General features: G+C 41.9%; 1 protein-coding gene across 1 annotated transcript; it reads right to left on the bottom strand.

The window, feature by feature from the left end:
• Window positions 1–4,588: 4,588 nt before the first annotated feature.
• Window positions 4,589–20,627, bottom strand: LOC117317389 (uncharacterized transmembrane protein DDB_G0289901-like). The gene is made up of 5 exons (XM_033872194.1): window positions 20,465–20,627; window positions 10,114–11,624; window positions 8,816–9,493; window positions 7,018–8,315; window positions 4,589–6,929 (listed from the first exon to the last, which is right to left on the bottom strand). Exons 2-4 carry the CDS (start codon window positions 11,611–11,613, stop codon window positions 7,986–7,988), a joined length of 2,508 nt encoding a protein of 835 aa, XP_033728085.1. The 5' UTR covers window positions 11,614–11,624; window positions 20,465–20,627; the 3' UTR covers window positions 4,589–6,929; window positions 7,018–7,985.
• Between the last annotated feature and the right edge of the window lie 1,989 nt (window positions 20,628–22,616).

Genomic DNA, 22,616 nt, shown 5'->3' with positions numbered 1-22,616 from the left:
CCTTAACAGGATACGGATAATTTAAAATGATGCACCGTTATATGACAAACAATGTCCGAGATTGGTTGTCCTCAGTGTTACGTTATACTGCAGGTCATTACTTTTGTTTTTCGCTTAACCTACAAAGCATGTAGGATTAATGTCATGTCACTCTCTGAAATTGGGCCTCGCCACTTTTCTACTGTATACAGACTTTCCCAACACTCAGAAGAACAGAAAGAAATTGTTTGCCCCATACGTACTGCAGATCACTATGGCATTCTACCTTAATTAAAACTTCATATCATTTATGACACATCGTGATTAAGTGTATATTATGGAAACAACATCACACCTGAACATGCGACCTGTCAACGACTGCTTTACGTAGGAACACTTATTGTGACGTCATGGTATTATAACACCTCTTATGATATCAGAATTAGGGTTATTCAGAAAGAAAAAGAGGCGTCCTGCGCTGGTTTCCATGACTATCCAAAACTCTAGCATCTCCATCAAAGCTGGCAGTGAATACATATCAAACGTCGAAACTAGTGATGATTCATTATTTTTACAATGTTCATTCAAAGTGAAATCCATCAATCTGTTTACCGTGTAACATACGCATACGCAATATATTACCATATGTTAAGCGTTTAACATTATACAGTTATTGACTTCGTTTAGGTTAAACATGGAATTGGTAACCTGAGATGATATTCCCCGAGATCTTGGGCCGAGGAAAGTATCACCTTTCGCAGTTTCACTATTTATTGTGCAAAACTAAACGAAGTCAGTATCTTTCGATATATGATGCGTTGTCACCATAATTTTGAACAGAAGTAATAAAGAAAATAACACATTTGATAAAACAAGTTATTTATTTACCAAAAGCCCTCTGGCCTATAAGTATACAAGATATATAAAATTCAACAGTATATGCAATACAAATGTGAACGTAAGTGTTAAATACATGTACATGTACATGAAAATTGTTCGATATAAAATTATCTTCACTAATCAATTTTGTCCTTTGTTAGCCAACTATAGATATTTACCTAAATTTGACAACTCTCTAACATTATTAACAGATAAAATGAGGATTAATTTAAAAATAGATGTTCTTTTGTAGTAATATTTGCTTATATATTTTACCCTCAGATCTGTATATAATGGACATATCAAAATAAAATGAAACTCATCCTCGATATCACCTAATTCATAATTGTTACAGGTTCTATTTCTTCCAGTAATATTTTAATGTCTACCTATTTCTATATTCAATTTTTGTGAGGATGGTCTAAACTTAGTTAACATACATTTATATTTAGTTTCTATAGGTTTAAGTAGATAAAACTGTACACAGTGGCTATCTATCAGATATCGATATAATCTACCTTTCGAAGAACCAGATATCTGTTAACATGTTTTGTTTTGTAACATCGGTCAATCTCTGCTCTATGATTTTAAAAGTATAGTCTACTGGTAAATTAGAATCAAACATATACTCGATTCTTAAAGCGGCTAATTCATTCTTAATGTTACATATCCATACGTCATTCTCATTTACCATTTCATTAACACATGTTTTCAATACCAAATTATCCGATGGTTTCAACTTTAACCAATATTTGAACACTCTTAATTTTCCAATAACAATTAATGGTAATCTACCTAATTCACAGTAAACAAAGTCATTGCAAGTTGATTTAGGTACATTCAGTTGTTGTTTTTTTACAGAATTTCAAATGTACGCTTTGACATCCGGTGCTTTATGAAATCCCCATATTTCCGATGCATAACATAAAATACTGTTTACATACGAATCAAAAATAGAACAATAAGTTTTTACATTCAAGCAATGATTTCTTAGAGAAGTTGTCAAAGAAAATAAAGCTTTTCTGCCTTGTTCTGCAAAATGTTTTTTGTGTTTTGTAAAACTTCCCATTGTAGTTGAACAGCATACCCAAGTACTTAAAACAGTTAACAATTTCTATATTGCCACTATTATTTTCCATGACTCTTTATTTCTTATTTGTCCACCATTTCTAAACACCATGATTTTAGTTTTATCAACATTGACCTCCAGATTCCATGTTCTGGTACATTCATATAAAGAATCCAACATACTTTGTAAATCTTCTGGGCGGTTAGCAAATAAAGCCACGTCGGCATACATTAGCAAGAAAAGATTGAGCATCTGTAATCAATACTTGGACAATTGTCATTAATAAAGTTAATTTCAAAAGTATTTACATACAAAGGAAATGACACAGGTCATAATATTTCCCCTTGTAAGAGTCCGGAATAATAAGGGAAGCACGGACTTAATTGGCCATTGTATTTTACACATGATTTGACATTTTCGTAAAAAAAGATAGAATTTTTCGAAAATTCCCACGTATTCCCTGGTTTGTCAATTGATCCCACAATTTGCTTCTACTTAAAAGCTTTTTTGAAATCTACAAAACAACAATAAAGTTTTTCCCTTTTCCGTAACTTCTTCTTAATGAGGGTTTGTAAAACAAATATGGCATATGCCATAGATAACAGTGACATCAACGTCATATGAATCGTTTACAGGTATACATTGACCTTTGCTGAAAATAACCTGTAAATGATCAGAAAAAGGGCAGGTGTCGTCAAGGGTCAAGGGAGGGTATCATCAATGGGTGGGTATCGTGAAAGGGCGGGTGTTGTCAAAGGGTGGGTGTTGTCACAGGGCGGGTGTTGTCACAGGGTGGGTGTTGTCACAGGGTGGGTATCGTCAAAGGGCGGGTGTTGTCACAGGGCGGGTAACGTCAAAGGGCGGGTGTTGTCAAAGGGTGGGTGTTGTCACAGGGCGGGTGTTGTCAAAGGTGGGGTGTTGTCACAGGACGGGTGATGTCACAGGGTGGGTGTTGTCACAGGGTGGGTATCGTCAAAGGGTGGGTATCGTCAAAGGGTGGGTATCGTCAAAGGGCGGGTGTTGTCAAAGGGCGGGTGTTGTCACAGGGCGGGTGTTGTCAAAGGGTGGGTGTTGTCATAGGGAGGAGGATGTCAAATGGAGGGTGTCATCAATGGGCGGGCATCATCAAAGGGCGGGTGTTGTCACAGGGTGGGTATCATCAAAGGGCAGGTGTTGTCACAGGGTGGGTATCGTCAAAGGGCGGGTGTTGTCATAGGGAGGCGGATGTCAAATGGAGGGTGTCATCAATGGGCTGGCATCATCAAAGGGCGGGTGTTGTTACAGGGTTGGTATCGTCAAAGGGCGGGTGTTGTCAAAGGGCGGGTGTTGTCATAGGGAGGAGGATGTCAAATGGAGGGTGTCATCAATGGGCGGGCATCATCAAAGGGCGGGTGTTGTCACAGGGTGGGTATCATCAAAGGGCGGGTGTTGTCAAAGGGTGGGTGTTGTCACAGGTTGGGTATCGTCAAAGGGTGGGTATCGTCAAAGGGCAGGTGTTGTCACAGGGTGGGTATCGTCAAAGGGCGGGTGTTGTCACAGGGTGGGTATCGTCAAAGGGCGGGTGTTGTCAAAGGGTGGGTATCGTCAAAGGGCGGGTGTTGTCACAGGGTGGGTATCGTCAAAGGGCGGGTGTTGTCACAGGGTGGGTATCGTCAAAGGGTGGGTGTTGTCACAGGGTGGGTATCGTCAAAGGGCGGGTGTTGTCACAGGGTGGGTATCGTCAAAGGGCGGGTGTTGTCACAGGGTGGGTATCGTCAAAGGGCGGGTGTTGTCATAGGGCGGGTGTTGTCACAGGGTAGGTATCGTCAAAGGGCGGGTGTTGTCACATGGTGGGTATCGTCAAAGGGCGGGTGTTGTCACAGGGTAGGTATCGTCAAAGGGCGGGTGTTGTCACATGGTGGGTATCGTCAAAGGGCGGGTGTTGTCACAGGGTGGGTGTTGTCACAGGGTGGGTATCGTCAAAGGGTGGGTATCGTCAAAGGGCGGGTATCGTCAAAGGGTGGGTATCGTCAAAGGGCGGGTATCGTCAAAGGGTGGGTATCGTCAAAGGGTGGGTATCGTCAAAGGGCGGGTGTTGTCACAGGGTGGGTATCGTCAAAGGGCGGGTGTTGTCACAGGGTGGGTATCGTCAAAGGGTGGGTGTTGTCACAGGGTGGGTATCGTCAAAGGGCGGGTATCATCAAAGGGTGGGTATCGTCAAAGGGTGGGTATCGTCAAAGGGCGGGTGTTGTCACAGGGTGGGTAACATCAAAGGGCCGGTGTCATTAAAAGGAGGGCATCGTCAAAGGGAGGTTTTCAAAAGGAGGGTGTCGTCATAGGGCTATTGTCGTCAAAGGGAGGTTGTCAAAAGGAGGGTGTCGTCATAGGGCTATTGTCGTCAAAGGGAGGTTGTCAAAAAAAGGAGGGTGTCGTCGAAGGGCGGGTATCATCAGAGGGCGGGTGTCATCAAAATGATGGTATAGTCAAAGGGTGGATGACGTCAAAGGGCTTCTATCGTCAAAGGAGTAGTAGCCTTCTGAAACGTATGAGACCAAACCCGGGTCTGCTAATATAAGTTCAAATATTCAACATTATACCTAATCAAAACCATATACAGGGCCAGCTGGTATCAGTCCAATAAGAGAAGTGACGATTATCATATAAACAAGCATATAGGGTTCATTGAATTTCAAGGAATTTATTAGCAGACTAATCATGAGCGTATATAGAGTTTATCACCTTCCACCAAGTTTGATACGATTGTGTTATACTCTCTCTTAGCAAGCACATATAAAATAATAAAAATACACCCCCCCCCCCCCCACACACACACACAAAATTAAAAAAAAATAAAAAGAAGAAAAAAAATCAAACAAAAACAAACAAACACCACGTACTTCATTACCCACTACCATCACACAGCACTAACAGTATTTCCTCGTGTTGTCCTAATACATTATATAGCACGTGCAGTATAAAGAAACAAAGAAGTGAAAGGCTCTCTTTTGGGTCTGACTTCTTTGTACAGTAACCTTCAAAATTATTCTAACAAATGTTATGCTTTAAAAAGGCAACTTATTTTTTTTATATTGTTGTTCAGGATTCCCAATATTTATTTTATATTTCAAAAAAGAAGTTAAAAAAAGAAAGACAATATATGATAAACCATTAAACAAATTGAAAGTATGTACAGTTGAAGAACAATTGAAAACAATATATTATACTATTATATGTTTTATTGAACTATTGCTTGTCAAACGTAATATGCAGTATATGCAGCATAGCGGAGAAGGCATATGCTGTGAACCATAGTCCTGCTGAGAATTTACAAACTTACGTACCACTTTGGTGAATGGAACTATGGGATATACAAGTCCTGCAAACTTACGTACCACTTTGGTGAATGGAACTATGGGAGATACAAAAATATCCGAGTATCAATAGCATGTGTATACTGTATACTGTAAAATAATAAAAATAAACTTCATCTTTGTTCTAAGATATAAGAAAGACATTGAATATTGAAAAACAAAAAATGTATCGCAGGCGATAAGATAAAAAGGAGGACAAATTGTAAGGGTTAAGGTGATATAACACAATAAATCTATCTGGTAGATTGATGTATCATTGTCCTCAAAATTCAAATCTAGGTCAATATTCATCACTAACTAAATAGTTGGTCAATATATCGGTGTTCCAGAATAACTGGACAAACAGCCATCGATGATCAAATTAATAACCACCATTAAGATAAATCGAATGAATATTTTTGGTGTAGTGTTTAATGTCATATCAACAACTATGGCCATTTAATGACGGCCTCCCCTGTTATTAAGAAAGGTAGACAACACAATTTAGCAGTCCATTGTATATATGATCTATTTGAAAAGATTGTTAAACCAGTTCTATTATATGGTTGTGAAGTCTGGGGTTTTACTAATCTTCAATCAATTGAACGTGTACATTTAAAATTTTGTAAATGTATTACTTGAATTAAAAAACAGTACACCATATTACATGATATATGGGGAGTTAGGTATTACCCCACTTGCAATATCAGTTAAAACAAGACTAATATCATATTGGTCACAGTTGACACATTCTAAAGATAGTAAATATAATATAACTTTATACAAACTCCTTTGTTACTGTCATCATATTGAAAATAGGCCTGTTACATATGTCAGTTTTGTTAAATCTATACTTAACGAATGTGGAATGAGCTATTTATGGAATAACCAGTTTACATCCGAATGCAATCCTGTATGGATTAGACATGTTATTAAGCTAAGACTAAATGACCAGTACTTACATAACTGGGAGAGTGATGTTAATAACTCATCAAAATCTATATGTTATAGAATTTTTTAAAATAATTTTAATTTTGAAGATTATTTAGATATTTTAGATGATAAAGACAGGATCACTCTTTGTAAATTTCGAACAACTAATCATAAATTTATTGTTGAAACAGGCAGATGGCACCAGATTGAATATATTGATAGAAAATGTCCACATTGCATTAGTCAACAGATTGGTGATGAATTTCATTACTTACTTGAATGTACAAATTTAGCTACAGAAAGAAATTTGTATATAGACAAGTATTTTTGGTTACGACCGAATGTAATTAAATTTAATGAACTTATGAATGCTACTAATATAAAAACACTTAAAAAATTGTGTACATTTATAAGAATAATCAATAATATTATTTGTCCTCCTTAAAACAAGTTATGTATATTATGAAAGTGCTGTATATCTACAAACGAACACTACACGAATAATGATTGTATATAATATTGTAAATATGTTTTCTCTATGCATTATGTTATGAAAAGAGAAATAAGCCAATTTAAATTGAATTTGCTCTATCACCAGTCCCAGAGTGTGAAGGTATGTTGGATTTAGTGTTGTGAAATGTATGTCTGTGGTGAGTGGGTGTGTATTTGGGAAGGCTGTGATATATTCATGCTTGTCTCCCTGTGATAGCACAAATCTGATGTCGACTTTATAGTGCTACCTACTGAAGCATACTACTGAAGAAATCAAGCAGGTCACACCACCTGGTCACATTATAATTTTTGAAAGCAGTAGGACTTTAGTGCTACCTACTGAAGCATACTACTGAAGAAATCAAGCAGGTCACACCACCTGGTCACATTATAATGAAAGCAGTAGGAACTTGAAAAACAAATTACATGATATTGACTGTAAACGTATGTATTTAAGTGAAAGTAGTATTTAAGCACATTTCACCCTGGAAACGTTACATTCAATTACCACAACGCTAATGAATATCTGTATTTATAAAATGTACATTAATAATTGGACCAAATAAAAAAACAAATAATGGTAATTATAAGCCAATCAGCAGACGGCGCTTCATTAACTCCACAAAAAACTCGACCAATAACAAGAACCAATTATACTATTTAAACAACCAGCAATATTTACAGAAGTTCCATATCCTCTCAAAGTAATGCATAGATACCGAAGCACTCTAATAAAGCTCGTCTCTACTTCAGACTATTAGTGAGTCTTCAGTCTGGAATCATTCCACTAGGATGCTGTGATCGCCACTTAATGCATATCAGCTGACTGTCAATACCATCCATATGTGTAAAGGAACTTTATCTTATGATTCTATAAATTTTGAAAAAATTATAACAGAAGAAACTGTATGTTATGTTTCTATAAATTTGGAAATATTATACAGAAGGAACTTTATGTTATGATTCCATTACATCATAAGATCACAATTGTAACACCATCGATTGTATTGTGATAACATTGCACAAACTGACGTTAGTAGGTTGTAACTAAAACTAACTAAATTATATTCAAAATACAGGAAACAGACGATCTAATATCAATTAAACGAATAAATGCATTCACGAAAATGAAACACAATTGAATACAAACACGATTCAGTGAAATATGCTCAGAATTCCGCTACAGGAATTGTCTATCGTGAAATTTTCTTTGATTGCAATATATGGATTTTTCTCAAAACTAAACAAACAATCATATTTGTAGAAATGGGATGCTGAGGTTGTTCCAGAGTCGACAAAATGCCTCACATGTAGAGAGATTCCCACTTTTCAACCGACTCACGGAACATGAACGCGGAAGGTCTGACAACCGGATCCCGATTCCAGCATAACTTGACATCTTCCTCTACATTTTCTTCTACGTCACTCCCGAACACTGGCTTTTCGTCCCCGTTTCCAACATAACGCTCTATTTGTTTGGCGTTGAGAGAATCGAATGGTTCGTCTTCGGATATGACCTCAAAAATTACAAGGCCGAGAGAGTATACATCAGCCCTCATCATAGCGGCCCGGTCCAACAGCTCCCCGCGCAGTACTTCTGGCGCGGAGTAACGAGGGGTTCCGATATTGCGAACCTGTTGATAAAAATGTTAAATCAATGAAAATTTATTGAGAAATTAACCATTAAATTGTTACATTCAGAATAATGGGAGTTACTACAGTCATCACATACAATGGTATAAGTACCGGTAAATCGTTACAATTTAAAGGGAATCGTTATGTTTTAATGAGGTATTCATTTATTCGTCATTATTCATTGCTCTAAGTTAAAGAAAACACACCGTATTCTTTATGTGTGTTGAACCAGGATAGGAGGATGTGATTAAGCTATTAATTTTACTTGCGAATTGAGATAATACCAGCAGAAAAACTCAACCTGGTTTGCCGCAATTACAAATTATCAATTATCAAAACTGGTGTCAATTTCAATCTCCTATATATTCTGTATTTCGTAAACTTACATGATACGTGAGTTACAACAGATATAAACATAACATCAAAATCTTTTAAAATACATTTATTTTTATAACAGTAGTGTTTTTTAAGAATGAATATGAGAGCTGATATGATTTACCTGGTCCTGCCTTGTTGAAGACGTGTCAGAATTGTTCCTCATCATGCTGAGTCCGAAGTCAGTAATCTTTGCTATATAACCAGCTTCACCGGAGGCCATCAGGACATTCTGGGACTTAACGTCACAATGGGCGATGTTATTCCAGTGCAAATATTCAAGACCACGGGATATCTGGATAATGATGCTAAGTTTGTCGTCTTCTGTCAGCGAGATATCCTCATCCATGTGAAGCATCTGAAACAGACATCCTTCCATGAACTCCATAACGATAGCGATGTTCGGGGTGACACAACAAGCCCCGAGGAACTGCACGATATTCGGGTGGTCGAGAGTACAGAATATCTTGATTTCCGAAGTGAAGTCCTGGAGTCGTTTCTGCGATACTCTCTGGACTCTAAGCTTCTTTACAGCTACTACTGTTCCCCTCCATTTGGCACAATATATATCTCCGAATCCACCATGGCCAATCTTTTCACCCATATCTAGCTCTTCAGATCTGATAATTTCTCCACGATAGCTTTGAAGGAGTTCGGTAGACGTCAATGGTCCTTTGCTCTTTTGTGATTCCTTTTCTAATCGGATTTGGTTCATACGGTTGATGAGGTCAGCTGCTTGTTCGCTAACTTCGTCAGCGTAGTAAGCGTCATCATACATGTCGTCGATTGTGATATCTTCCCCCTGGGCAAAAGGTGAAATGCATATTTAATGTTATACAGGTAACATTGTAGTTCAAATCAACAAAATATTAACATAAGATATTCCAAATTAAAGGAGAAAATGCACGGTGAAACATAATATGGTATTCAAGACTTGTGTAGAATCAGATGGACTTTATAGACACTCCGATGTAGACAAGGGACAAAAGGTATTTGATAAAAAGTATTCTAGTTTAACCCAGAAACGCTGAATGGAACAAACTAACGCGTAATAACAAGCTGATTCACCATCGTGTTCTTTCTTTCATAATAGTTTCAATAAATGATCACCTAGAGATAGGATATATCCACTGAACACACAAAAGCTTTACAATCAGTCCGACATTGCTTCCATCTAAAAACACTGCTGGCCACCAAATTACATAAATGGCACCCATATTATGAATATATAATTTGCACAAACAAGTAAAAAAAAAAAAAGAAAAAAAAAGGCGTGAGCCTTTCAAACCGAAAGACAAATATAAATATAGGGTCTAATAGAATTTCCAAGATGTAGTATCTTTAAGTACAAGTGGTGACAAATATTTGGCAGCATATACATACATGTATACAATAACAAGCCATTTGTATTACAATAAATACCTGAAAAAATGTGTCTATCAGTCCTTTTACATCCCCCGACTTCTTGCTTTTTTTGGGCCTCGCCCCCTTCTTCTTTCTCTCTGTAGTACTTGGCACCCCAGATGACCCCGAATTCCTCGACACTGGCATAGAGCCGATTGGCATACCAGCCCGCCCAACACGCCTATTGAATGAATTATCAACGTATACTTTTAAGCTTGGAGACTGGGAAGAATTCTTAGAGACCACTGCTGTTCCATGAGGCATGCCAACTCTTCCTAATTTTCTGTTTTGTGCATTGTCCACGTATGTCTTTGGAGATGAACTTTGCAATGAAGAAGATTTTGATACCACTGCTGTTCCATGCTCCATTCCAACTCTTCCTAATTTCCTGTTTTGCGCATTGTCTACGTAGGTGTTTTGAGATGACCCGCTGCCAGATGATGCACGAGATACAGACATGCTTCCGACGGGCATGCCTACCCTTCCCAGACTTCGGTTAGATGCGTTATCCACGTAAGTCTTGGTTGATGACCCTCCATTACTTCCATTTCCAAAGCTGAATCCACCAGAACTTGGTCCATCGCCGCCAACTGAAGACCCGGATGATCCACGTGACACAGGCATGCTCCCGACGGGCATGCCTACCCTTCCTAGACTTCGGTTAGAGGCGTTATCCACGTAAGTCTTGGTTGATGACCCTCCATTACTTCCATTTCCAAAGCTGAATCCACCAGAACTTGGTCCATCGCCGCCAACTGAAGACCCGGATGATCCACGTGACACAGGCATGCTCCCGACGGGCATGCCTACCCTTCCTAGACTTCGGTTAGATGCGTTATCCACGTAAGTCTTGGTTGATGACCCTCCATTACTTCCATTTCCAAAGTTGAATCCACCAGAACTTGGTCCATCGCCGCCAACTGAAGACCCGGATGATCCACGTGACACAGGCATGCTCCCGACGGGCATGCCCACCCTTCCCAGACTTCGGTTAGAGGAGTTATCCACGTAAGTCTTGGTTGATGACCCTCCAGTACTTCCACTTCCAAAGCTGAATCCACCAGAACTTGGTCCACCGCCACCAGATGAATACCCGGATGATCCACGTGACACAGGCATGCTCCCGACGGGCATGCCTACCCTTCCCAGACTTCGGTTAGAGGAGTTATCCACGTAAGTCTTGGTTGATGACCCTCCAGTACTTCCACTTCCAAAGCTGAATCCACCAGAACTTGCTCCACCGCCACCAAATGAAGACCCGGATGATCCACGTGACACAGGCATGCTCCCGACGGGCATGCCTACCCTTCCCAGACTTCGGTTAGAGGAGTTATCCACGTAAGTCTTGGTTGATGACCCTCCAGTACTTCCACTTCCAAAGCTGAATCCACCAGAACTTGCTCCACCGCCACCAAATGAAGACCCGGATGATCCACGTGACACAGGCATGCTCCCGACGGACATGCCTACCCTTCCTAGACTTCGGTTAGATGCGTTATCTACGTACGTTCTCGGCATGATACTTTTAACTGCGAATACAGAAACAAGAAGCATGTAGAACTAAAACCTAATTTGATCTGGTACTTGATGCTATACACCTAAATAATGACACATTATCTGGATTTGAGATTAATCTTACTTATTTAATATCTATTTCATTATGTTAACAAGAGACCCATGGGCCTTAACGGTCATCTAGCTCTGAAGACACTTGCACTACCGTAGTATATATTCAACATTAAGTATAGAAGCACAGAAGGCCATGGCGGCCATCGTGGATTTTGGATCGACCAGAAAAATACTTGGTCAGGACCATCTCAAGATCAGTGTAGCTAAGTTAAGCTGAATGCCATTGTTAGAACTTGAGAAGAGGTTTGAAATAGGTGTAGTTCAGGAAAACCATGGTTGCGCAATCATGTTGCAAAATGGCTGCTGTGGTGGCTACCATGTCAAAGATTTTACGAGGCTGAAAAAATAACACTTTTTAGCTCCCCTTCCTAACATCCTAACCATTTTTTAGCTCAATGGCACCAGTAGAACTGGAGAAGCAGTTTAAAATAATTATTTTCAATATGGCTACTATGGCGGCCATCTTGGATTTCTGACCAACACGAAAATAACAACACCTGGTCAGGACCATTTCAGAATCATTTTCAGGTAAGTCAGAGGTGAATCCAACAAGTGGAACTTGAGAAGTTTGAAATGTAGAGAAGGATCTGTCAGAGTTATACATGTAGGGATCAGGGGAAGGATCTGTCAGAGTTATACATTTAGGATGTGAGGGGAAGGATCTGTCAGAGTTATACAAGTAGGGTGTGAGGTTAAGAATCTGTCAGAGTTATACATGTAGGGTGTGAGGGGAAGGATCTGTCAGAGTTATACATGTAGGGTGTGTGGTTAAGGATCTGTCAGAGTTATACATGTAGGGTGTGGGACGAAGGGTCTGTCAGAGTTATACATGTAGGGTGTCAGGGGAAGGATCTGTCAGAGTTATACATGTAGGGTGTGAGGCAAAGGATCTGTCAGAGTTATACATGTAGGGTGTGAGGTGAAGGATCTGTCAGAGTTATACATGTAGGGTGTGGGACGAAGGATCTGTCAGAGTTATACATGAAGGGTGTCAGGTTAAGGATCTGTCAGACTTATACATGTAGGGTGTGAGGTGAAGGATCTGTCAGAGTTATACATGTAAGGTGTGAGGTGAAGGATCTGTCAGAGTTATACATGTAGGGTGTGAGGGGAAGGACCTGTCAGAGTTATACATGTAGGGTGTGGGACGAAGGGTCTGTCAGAGTTATACATGTAAGGTGTGGGACGAAGGATCTGTCAGAGTTATACATGTAAGGTGTGAGGGGAAGGATCTGTCAGAGTTATACATGTAGGGTTTGAGGCGAAGGGTCTGTCAGAGTTGTACATGTAGGGTGTACGACGAAGGATCTGTCAGAGTTATACATGTAGGATGTGAGGCGAAGGGTCTGTCAGAGTTGTACATGTAGGGTGTACGACGAAGGATCTGTCAGAGTTATACATGTAGGGTGTGGAACAAAGGATCTGTCAGAGTTATACATGTAGGGGTCAGGTGAAGGATCTGTCAAAGTTATACATGCAGGATGTGAGGGGAAGGGTCTGTCAGAGTTATACATGTAGGGTGTGAGGTGAAGGATCTGTCAGAGTTATACATGTAGGGTGTGAGGTGAAGGATCTGTCAGAGTTATACATGTAGGGTGTGAGGTGAAGGATCTGTCAGAGTTATACATGTAGGGTGTGAGGTGAAGGATCTGTCAGAGTTATACATGTAGGGTGTGAGGGGAAGGATCTGTCAGAGTTATACATGTAGGGTGTGAGGGGAAGGGTCTGTCAGAGTTATACATGTAGGGTGTCAGGTTAAGGATCTGTCAGAGTTATACATGTAGGATGTGGTACGAAGGATCTGTCAGAGTTAAACATGTAGGATGTGGAACGAAGGATCTGTCAGAGTTATACATATAGGGTGTGAGGGGAAGGGTCTGTCAGAGATATACATGTAGTGTGTGGGACGAAGGATCTGTCAGAGTTATACATGTAGGGTGTGAGGGGAAGGATCTGTCAGAGTTATACATGTAGGGTGTGAGGTGAAGGGTCTGTCAGAGTTATACATGTAGGGTGTGAGGCGAAGGATCTGTCAGAGTTATACATGTAGGGTGTGAGGCGAAGGTTGACTGACGTTAGTCAGTCAAGAGTTTTAGGGGTGAGACAGATATATTATGAAATATATTGTATTATTTACAGACAAGCTATAACCTCATTTTACTTGATTTGATATATTCATTCATTTATTTATTGATCTTTTATTTTGATAAATATCTCTCAGAGGCACGAAAATTTCTAAAACCAAATAAAACCAGATTGTAGATCATTGTTCTGGTTCATTGACCTAAAACATTGCGGGCAAATCATTTGAAACCTCTAAAGCTGATTATCATCTATTAGCTAATAGGTGAACATGAAATCACCTTGGTATTTTTAATGCCCATGAGGATGTAATGAGCTCTTGTATTAACATGATAATCGTGAGCTGCCTTTCAACTGGAGATGACAATCAAATAATAATTAATAATAATAAAAATAAACATTATCCATGGAAATAGTGAAAATGATGATAAAGTAAGACTGCCAAGACTCGGATAATTGATGTTCATGTATCGTCAATTTTCTGAAAACTGTTGTCGAATACGGAAGTTAAAATACCATGGAATGCTTTTGTTTTGGAAAACGAAAGCGAAATGAAAAGTAAAATCATTGTGTTGGTCGTTTGGTGTGGTAATGGTTATATTCATATTATGAAGAATTCCATTCATATTCATCCCTTTGTTTTCATGTTCCGTTGTGCAGAACATTCGATTGTCTAGAAGATAGATAATTTTATACACTTTTTTCCCCTATAGTAGTAGTAGTAGTAGTAGTAGTAGTAGTACATGTAGTAGTAGTAGTAGAAGTAGTAGTAGTAGTAGTGGTAGTAGTAGTATAGTAGTAGTAGTAGTAGTAGTAGTAGTAGTAGTAGTGATGGTGGTAGTAGTAGTAGTAGTAGCAGTAGCAGTAGTAGTAGTAGTAGTAGTGGTAGTAGCAGTAGAAGTAGTAGGTGGTAGGCAGTAAGTAAGTAGTAGTTAGTAGTAGCAGTAGTGGAGTGGTGTAGTAAGTAAGTGGTGGTGGTAGTAGTAGTAGGAGTTATAGTAGTATGTTAGTAGTCGTAGTAGTAGTAGTAGTAGTGTGTATAGAGTAGTAGTAGTATTAGTTGTTGTAGTCGTCGTCGTCGTGGTGGTGGTCGTCGTTTCGTCGTCGTCGTATCGCGTCGTCGGTCTGTCTCTCGTCGTCTCGTCTGTCGTTCGTGGTGGTTACGTCGTCGTCTCGTCGTGTCGTCGTCGTCGTTCGTCGTCGTCGTCGTCGTCGTGTCGTGTCTCGTCGTCGTCGTTTGTCGTCGTCGTCAGTGTCTCGTCGTCGTCGTTCTCGTCTCGGTCTCGGCTTCGTGTCGTAGTGTGTGTGTGTGTAGTCGTGTGTTGTGTTGTCGTAGTGTGTCGTGGTCGTGGTGTCGTGGTTGTCGTTGGTGTCGTGTGTGTGTGTGTGTTGGTTCGTGTGTGGTGTAGTCGTCGTGTGTCGTGTGGTGTGTCGTGGTGTTGTCTGTCGTCGGTCGTGTCGTTCGTACTTCGTGTGTGTGGTCGTCGTCGTGTGTGTGTGTGGGTGTAGTCGGTTGTCGTGTTGTGGTGCGTCGTGTGGTAGTGGTGTGTGTCGTGTGTTGGTGTAGTGGGTGTGAGTCGTGGTATGCGTCGTAGTAGTAGTGTGTGGTAGTAGTCGTGTCGGTAGTCGTGTGTGAGTAGTAGTCGTTGTACGTTCGTCGTGGTTGGTAGTGTAGTAGTGTAGTGTGTGTCGGTGTAGTTGGTAGTGTGTGTGGTATGTGTCGGTGTGTAGTCGTAGTGGTAGTGTGTGGTGTAGTGTACGTGTGTGTCGTGTGTAGTGTCGTGTCGTGCGTGTGTGGTGTGTCTGGTAGTAGTAGTGGTAGTGTAGTCTGTAGTGTCGTGTAGTCTAGTGTTGTGTAGTGTGTGTCAGTGGTGTCAGTGTCAGTGTGGTGTGTGTGTTCGTAGTCGTAGTGTCGGTTGGTGTGGTCGTGTGTGTCGTGGTCGTTAGTCGTGTCGTGGTCTGTGTGTGTCGTGTGGTAGTGTGTGTCGTCGTGTGTGTCGTGTAGTGGTCGTGGTTCTGTGTGGTGTGTGTTCGTCGTGTGTGTGTCGTGGTAGTGTGTGTAGTGTAGTCTGTAGTGGTGTGGTGTGTAATGTTGTGTCGTGTGTGGTGTGTTGTCGTGTGTGCTGTGTGTCAGTGGTGGTCGTGGGGTGTCTGTCGTCGTCGTCGTGTGGTCGTTGGTGTGTGGTTGTGTCGTCGTGTGGTCGTGTTCGTCGTGTCGTGTGGTCGTGTCGGTTCTGGTGGTGTGTGTACGTGTGTTGGTGGGTTCGTGTGTCGTGTGTCGTCGTGTGGTCGTGCGTGTGTTCGTGGTTGGCTTGGTGTCGTCTCGGTTCGTCGTGTGTGTCGTGTGTGTGGTGTCGTGTCCGTCGTGGTGGTCGTGGTGTCGTGTGTCGTGTGTCGTGTGTGGTAGTCGTCGGTGTCGTCGTGTCTGTCGTGGTGTTGGTCGTGTGTGGTGGTCTGGTGGTGTGTCGTGGTCGTCGTCGTGGTGTGGTCGTGTGTGGTGTCGTGGGTCGTGTCGTGGTCGTTGTGTCGTCGTGGTGGTGTGGTTGTCGTGGTCTGTGTTCTGTGTCGTCGTTGTGTGTGTCGTGGTCGTGTGTGTGTTCGTTGTCTGGTCGTCGTCGGTGTGGTCGTGTCGGTCGTCGTGGTCGTGTGTGTGGTCGTGGTCGTCGTCTGTGCTGTCTGTCGTGGTCGTGGTCGTTCGTGTCTGTCTGTCGTCGTGTGTCGTCGGTCGTGTCTCGTGTGTGTTGGTGTCGTCGGTCGTGGTGGTTGTGTCGTCGTCGTGGTCGTCGTGCGTTCGTCGTGTACGTGTCGTGGTCGTGGTGTGTCGTCGTCGTGGTCGTCGTGTGTCGTGTGTGTCGTGTCGGTGTCGTCGTGGTGTGTCGTGTCGTGGTGTCTTGGTCTTCTCGGTGGTCGTCGTGTCGTCGTCGTCGGTGGTCTGGTCGTGTGTGGGTGGATCGGTGGTCGTGGTCGTTCTTTCGTGTGTGGTCGTCGTCTTCGTTCGTGTGTCGTCGTCGTCGTCGTACTCGTGGTGTGTCGTGGTGGTGTCGGGTGTGTGTGTCGTCGTCGTCGTCTGTCGTCGTCGTCGTTGGTGGTCGTCGTCGTGTCGTGTCGTAGTCGTCGTCGGTGTCGTCGTCGGTCTGTGTGGTGTGTCGTCGTGGTGTCGTGTCGTGTGTGGTGGTGGTGGTGGTGTGTGTGTGTGTTGGTGTGTGTGTTGTCGTGAGTAGTCGTGTCGTAGTAGTCGTACGTCGTTGTGGGTGGGTGTGGTGGTTCGTGTGTGTCGTTTCGTGTGTGTGTCGTAGTGTTGGTGTGTGGTGGTGGTGTGTGTGGTAGTGTGTTGGTTTGTGTAGTGTGGTGGTGTGGAGTGGTGTCGTCGTGTAGTTAGTCAGTGGTCGTGTCGTAGTTAGTCGTCTGTCGTCGTGGTCGTGTGTGGTGGTGGTGGTGGTGGTGGGTCGTTGTCAGTTCGTCGTAGTGTCGTGTGTCGTGTGTGTCGGCGTATGTACGTTCGTTGTACGTCGTCGTCGTCGTCGTGTCGTCGTCGTCGTCGTGTCGTGTCGTTCGTCGTCGTCGTGTCGTCGTCGTGTCGTGTCGTAGTGTGGTGGTGGTGGTGGTGGTGGTGGTGGTGGTAGTAGTAGTAGTAGGAGTAGTAGTAGGTAGTAGTAGTAGTAGTAGTAGTAGTAGTGGTGGTGGTGGTGGTGGTAGTAGTAGTAGTAGTAGTGTCGTGAAATAGATTATTTAAGTATCTCGCATCAAATTCATGATATACATTGCAATCAAAGGATCAACAACTGGTCTATGACATGTCGTTGGTCGTGGTAGTTTTATTATCCGATTTGAAGCCTTCAAGGATATTGACATTGGGTCAGTTGTAGCAAGGGCTAATACGGGTTGTATACTACATGTAGGACTAGATGTCACGAAAGAGAGACGTGGGTCTCGACTTTCAGAACGGTCGCTTGATACTGAATGGTGTTTGATTATGATCGGTCAAACTCCATGGGTAGTTTCATGGTTTACTCTACCAAGCAAGTTTTGTTACCGACGATGAGTGAGGTCTTTGTAACTGAAAAAAGTAAAAGTAGTTTTAACTTTGTATGTTTCAGGAGTCATGGCGAAAACTAAAACGTGTTCCTTTCGAGTCTCCGATATGGAGGTCACACATCATTGATTGCGACATTGCCAATTGAGGAGAAAACCTTTAGTTGTTCTGAGTACGACTATTCAAAAATCAAGGAGGCCTTATTTTAATAGGCATATGAAGAGGCACACACTCTCTGCTAGGCAATAGTTGTTCAAAGTAGTAGGTTGTGAGTAGGGCTAGTAGTGTTACATGCACTCACGACACGTCGCTCATAGATAGCAGGGCCCGAGCACAGGCGCTTGCATAGAAAATGTGATTTTCATTTTTTTTTATTTGACAGTGGTATGTGTAATCTGTTAAGCACAAGGCCCGTATTACACGGTACACATACCACTGATATCATATTTTTTTTTAAATTCTCATTTTCTATGCAAGCGCCTGTGGGCCCGAGTGGCTGTACCGTGTCGTATGCACATGTACTGTTTGGTGATTTATAGCTGTCATATTTAGTGATAAGCTACACATGTACAGCAGATAGCTATATTCTATTGTTCAATGTATCGTTGGTCAATACCAGTTGTCTCGTTTGTATCGTTGTTTGCGTGTATTAGATAACTCTGCACTGTTGTTCAATAATAATAAATTTGTCCTGAGTCATCTAGTTGTAGTTAAGGGACGCACTCTGTTCTATACATTTAACATGCATATATTAATCATGTACATGTATGTCGTCTGTAGCATAGTCTGTAAATTGCTACCATAAGTTCATACATGGATCCAAGTAGAACTTGGTACGTTACATATATATGTGTATATATGAACACCGGGGATGTCAGTTTGACCAAATTTTAATCTAGTCCCCCAAAACGTCTCAAAATGTGCTCTACATACTAGGGAAATCAAAATACATGTAGACTGTAATACATTCTCAAGTCCCTGTGTAGGCTGCTGGTCCAATTCAATGTCCCAGCATCACCCAAACAAAATGGCGGCGCGCTAGCTTCCCTCCCCCTCAAATACAAAATATCGGTGACAAACATTACCTGTTTCAGGAAGACAATGTTTCTTGTCACTAATCGCGCTTGTGTGAAACACGGATGACCGATCACAGTCTACAAACGAGTACCTGTGTTACAATGACCATCACAGAGTCCTGACCTAACTCCTATCAAAAACATTTGACTCCTCGTGAAAAAGGCTTTAAAACTGAGGCTTCAGTATGTCAAAAACGTCCGAACTCTGACGTATCTGGGGAAATGGGCCTTAAATGTATGTATAGAAGCAGTATAACAGCTTGCCAAGGCGTTGTAGGGAAGTGATCATCCGAGAGGCCAGTATAACGAAGTATTAGGGACATTCCGTCTGTATCTGGTGAGTAACCGCCGTTTAAAAGTGACGTTTCTATTTTTGTCAGCCATCTTGGATTCGAATGGTGACATTTTCGGCGCGGTGCTGTATATGGTTCTCTGGCCGGACTAGCTGCGATAACGTAGCTCTGGACGACGGACGGACAATTTCTGACAGATGGTCGTCGTAAGAGCTACGATTCCCTCCCATTGCTCGTAATGTAGCAAAACAGTGAACCTCGAAAAACTTTGGAGTAATAGTTCGTATAATTAAACATTTCTAATACAATTTTGCAATGTATTAGCCTACCGTCTAATCTAGAAATCTTTAATTCGCATATTCTGATATCATACTGCTCGGAGTTGTCTCCGTGATCCGCCATGATACTTCTCGAAGAACTCTCGCGAGGATTCTAACCCAAATATGGAACCCGTGATCCATATATGGATGAAGCAAATACATAATCAGAGATATTTAACCACTGTTTTGTAACTCTTGTGAAGAAAGCGAATCATACTTTGCGTAATTAAATAATATCAGAATGAATTGACCTCTTCACCGAGGTATATAACTCCGAATCTGTTTTTCTGTTGAAATCTCGCGGGAAATCTCATTAACATCAATTTATTTTGATTTCCTTATAAGGAAATTGACCTTTGTTTGAACTAATATCTCCGTGTGTCTTGATCGTTTTGGATTTTACTATTTATTGTCAAACAGTTGACGTAATGTGCAGGTTTGTGGCTTGAATATTGATAATAGATACCAGAGTCATCAATTTACATGTGTTTTTTTATCCGAGAAAATTTTAACCACAGCTAAATACTGCCAGATGTGAATCACATCGACGCTTGCTACACTATCGGCAATGGGAGGAATTCATACAGTGTAGGGTATGAATATTCGTTCTATGGCCGGACCTAACCGTGAGCCCCTGTTATCTCAAGTTGTGTCGGCTACATGTAGTTTAGTGACACGTGCATTGTCCAATATGATTGTGTTGTATAATGCATTATACATTAGTACAGTACGTCAAAATTCTACAACTTGTATGATCGCGCGATACGAGATAATAAAGACTTCCACAATCTACCAGGCTGTCTCAATGTCTGTTTGTGAGCCGATATGTAAATATGGTCACCGTATGATGTGTGTTGTAATCATATTAAAGTTTGCTTGAGATATGTATGACATCAGAGAGAATCACATACACAAAACTATAAAATGTATAAGTACCTGTTGTCCGTATACCTCACATGTGTAGTATTCACTACTCCCGTCAACAACACACCTCTCTGTGGCGGATGACCTATAAAGCTAGATATCGTCTGATATAATGGCCGTAAGGCAGATGGGAAATTTTTACAGTTACTTTCACTTTTAGTATTAGAGGGGTACAGTTTACCAGTCAGCCTTTTACGGGAAACCTACTTAAACGGCAGTAAGGCAGATGGAGATTTTTTTAGTTAACAGAAATACAACAGGCTATATTTACTTTCACTTTCATTATTAGAGGGCTACAGTTTACTACTTGTCAGCCATTTTGTTTTCCTGATTAGACTCCAACATAATTCTATTCGGACAATAATGGATAAAGGCGAATCTGTAATTATCAGGTTTATTTTTCTAATAAATGTCTTTCATGAGATACCGAAATCAAACTTAAACTAGCAATACCTTAGCCTCCTGTCGGAAAAGTGAAGGGTCTATCAAAGTATAAAACCGAGGTGGAGGGTCAGTCCGAGTGTAAGGGGGCGAGCTGAAGGGTCAGTCAGTGTTAAAGGGGGCGAACCGAAGGGTCAGTCAGTGTTAAAGGGGGCGAGCCGAAGGGTCAGTCAGTGTTAAAGGGGGCGAGCTGAAGGGTCAGTCAGTGTTAAATGGAGCGAGCTGAAGGGTCAGTCAGTGTTAAAGGGGGCGAGCCGAAGGGTCAGTCAGTGTTAAAGGGGGCGAGCTGAAGGGTCAGTCAGTGTTAAAGGGGGCGAGCTGAAGGGTCAGTCAGTGTTAAATGGAGCGAGCTGAAGGGTCAGTCAGTGTTAAATGGAGCGAGCTGAAGGGTCAGTCAGTGTTAAAGGGGGCGAACCGACGGGTCAGTCAGTGTTTAGGGGGGCGACCCAAAGGGTGTTGTAATCATATTAAAGCTTGCCGGCTTGAGATATGTATGACATCAGAGAGAATCACATACACAGAACTATAAAATGTATAAGTACCTGTTGTCCGTATACCTCACATGTGTAGTATTCACTACTCCCGTCAACAACACACCTCTCTGTGGCGGATGACCTATAAAGCTAGATATCGTCTGATATAATGGCCGTAAGGCAGATGGGAAATTTTTACAGTTACTTTCACTTTTAGTATTAGAGGGGTACAGTTTACCAGTCAGCCATTTACGGGAAACCTACTTAAACGGCAGTAAGGCAGATGGAGATTTTTTTAGTTATCAGAAATACAACAGGCTATATTTACTTTCACTTTCATTATTAGAGGGCTACAGTTTACTACTTGTCAGCCATTTTGTTTTCCTGATTAGACTCCAACATAATTCTATTCGGACAATAATGGATAAAGGCGAATCTATAATTATCAGGTTTATTTTTCTAATAAATGACTTTCATGAGATACCGAAATCAAACTTAAACTAGCAATACCTTAGCCTCCTGTCAGAAAAGTGAAGGGTCTACCAGAGTATAAAACCGAGGTGGAGGGTCAGTCCGAGTTTAAGGGGGCGAGCCGAAGGGTCAGTCAGAGTTTTAAGGGAGCGAGCTGAAGGGTCAGCTATGGTTAAAGGGGGCGAACCGAAGGGGCAGTCAGTGTTATTGGGGGCGAACCGAATGGTCTGTCGGGGTTTAAGGGGGCGAACCGAAGGGTCAGTCAGGGTTATTGGGGACGAGTTGAAGGGTCAGTAAGGTTTTTTGGTGCAAAGCAGTAGGAGTGAAACGATCACGGGTCTGTCAGAATTACAGGTGCCGAGGTGAAGGGTCTGTCAGAATTACAGGTGCCGAGGTGAAGGGTCTGTCAGAATTACAGGTGCCGAGGTGAAGGGTCTGTCAGAATTACAAGTGCCGAGGTGAAGGGTCTGTCAGAATTACAAGTGCCGAGGTGAAAGGTCTGTCAGAATTACAAGTGCCGAGGTGAAAGGTCTGTCAGAATTACAGGTGCCGAGGTGAAGGGTCTGTCAGAATTACAAGTGCCGAGGTGAAAGGTCTGTCAGAATTACAGGTGCCGAGGTGAAGGGTCTGTCAGATTTACAGGTGCCGAGGTGAAGGGTCTGTCAGAATTACAGGTGCCGAGGTGAAGGGTCTGTCAGAATTACAAGTGCCGAGGTGAAGGGTCTGTCAGAATTACAAGTGCCGAGGTGAAAGGTCTGTCAGAATTACAAGTGCCGAGG

The sequence above is a fragment of the Pecten maximus genome, chromosome 19 (assembly GCF_902652985.1).
Source record: "Pecten maximus chromosome 19, xPecMax1.1, whole genome shotgun sequence".
Taxonomy (NCBI): Eukaryota; Metazoa; Mollusca; class Bivalvia; order Pectinida; family Pectinidae; genus Pecten; species Pecten maximus.
This window is presented reverse-complemented; position numbering and strand designations above follow the sequence as displayed.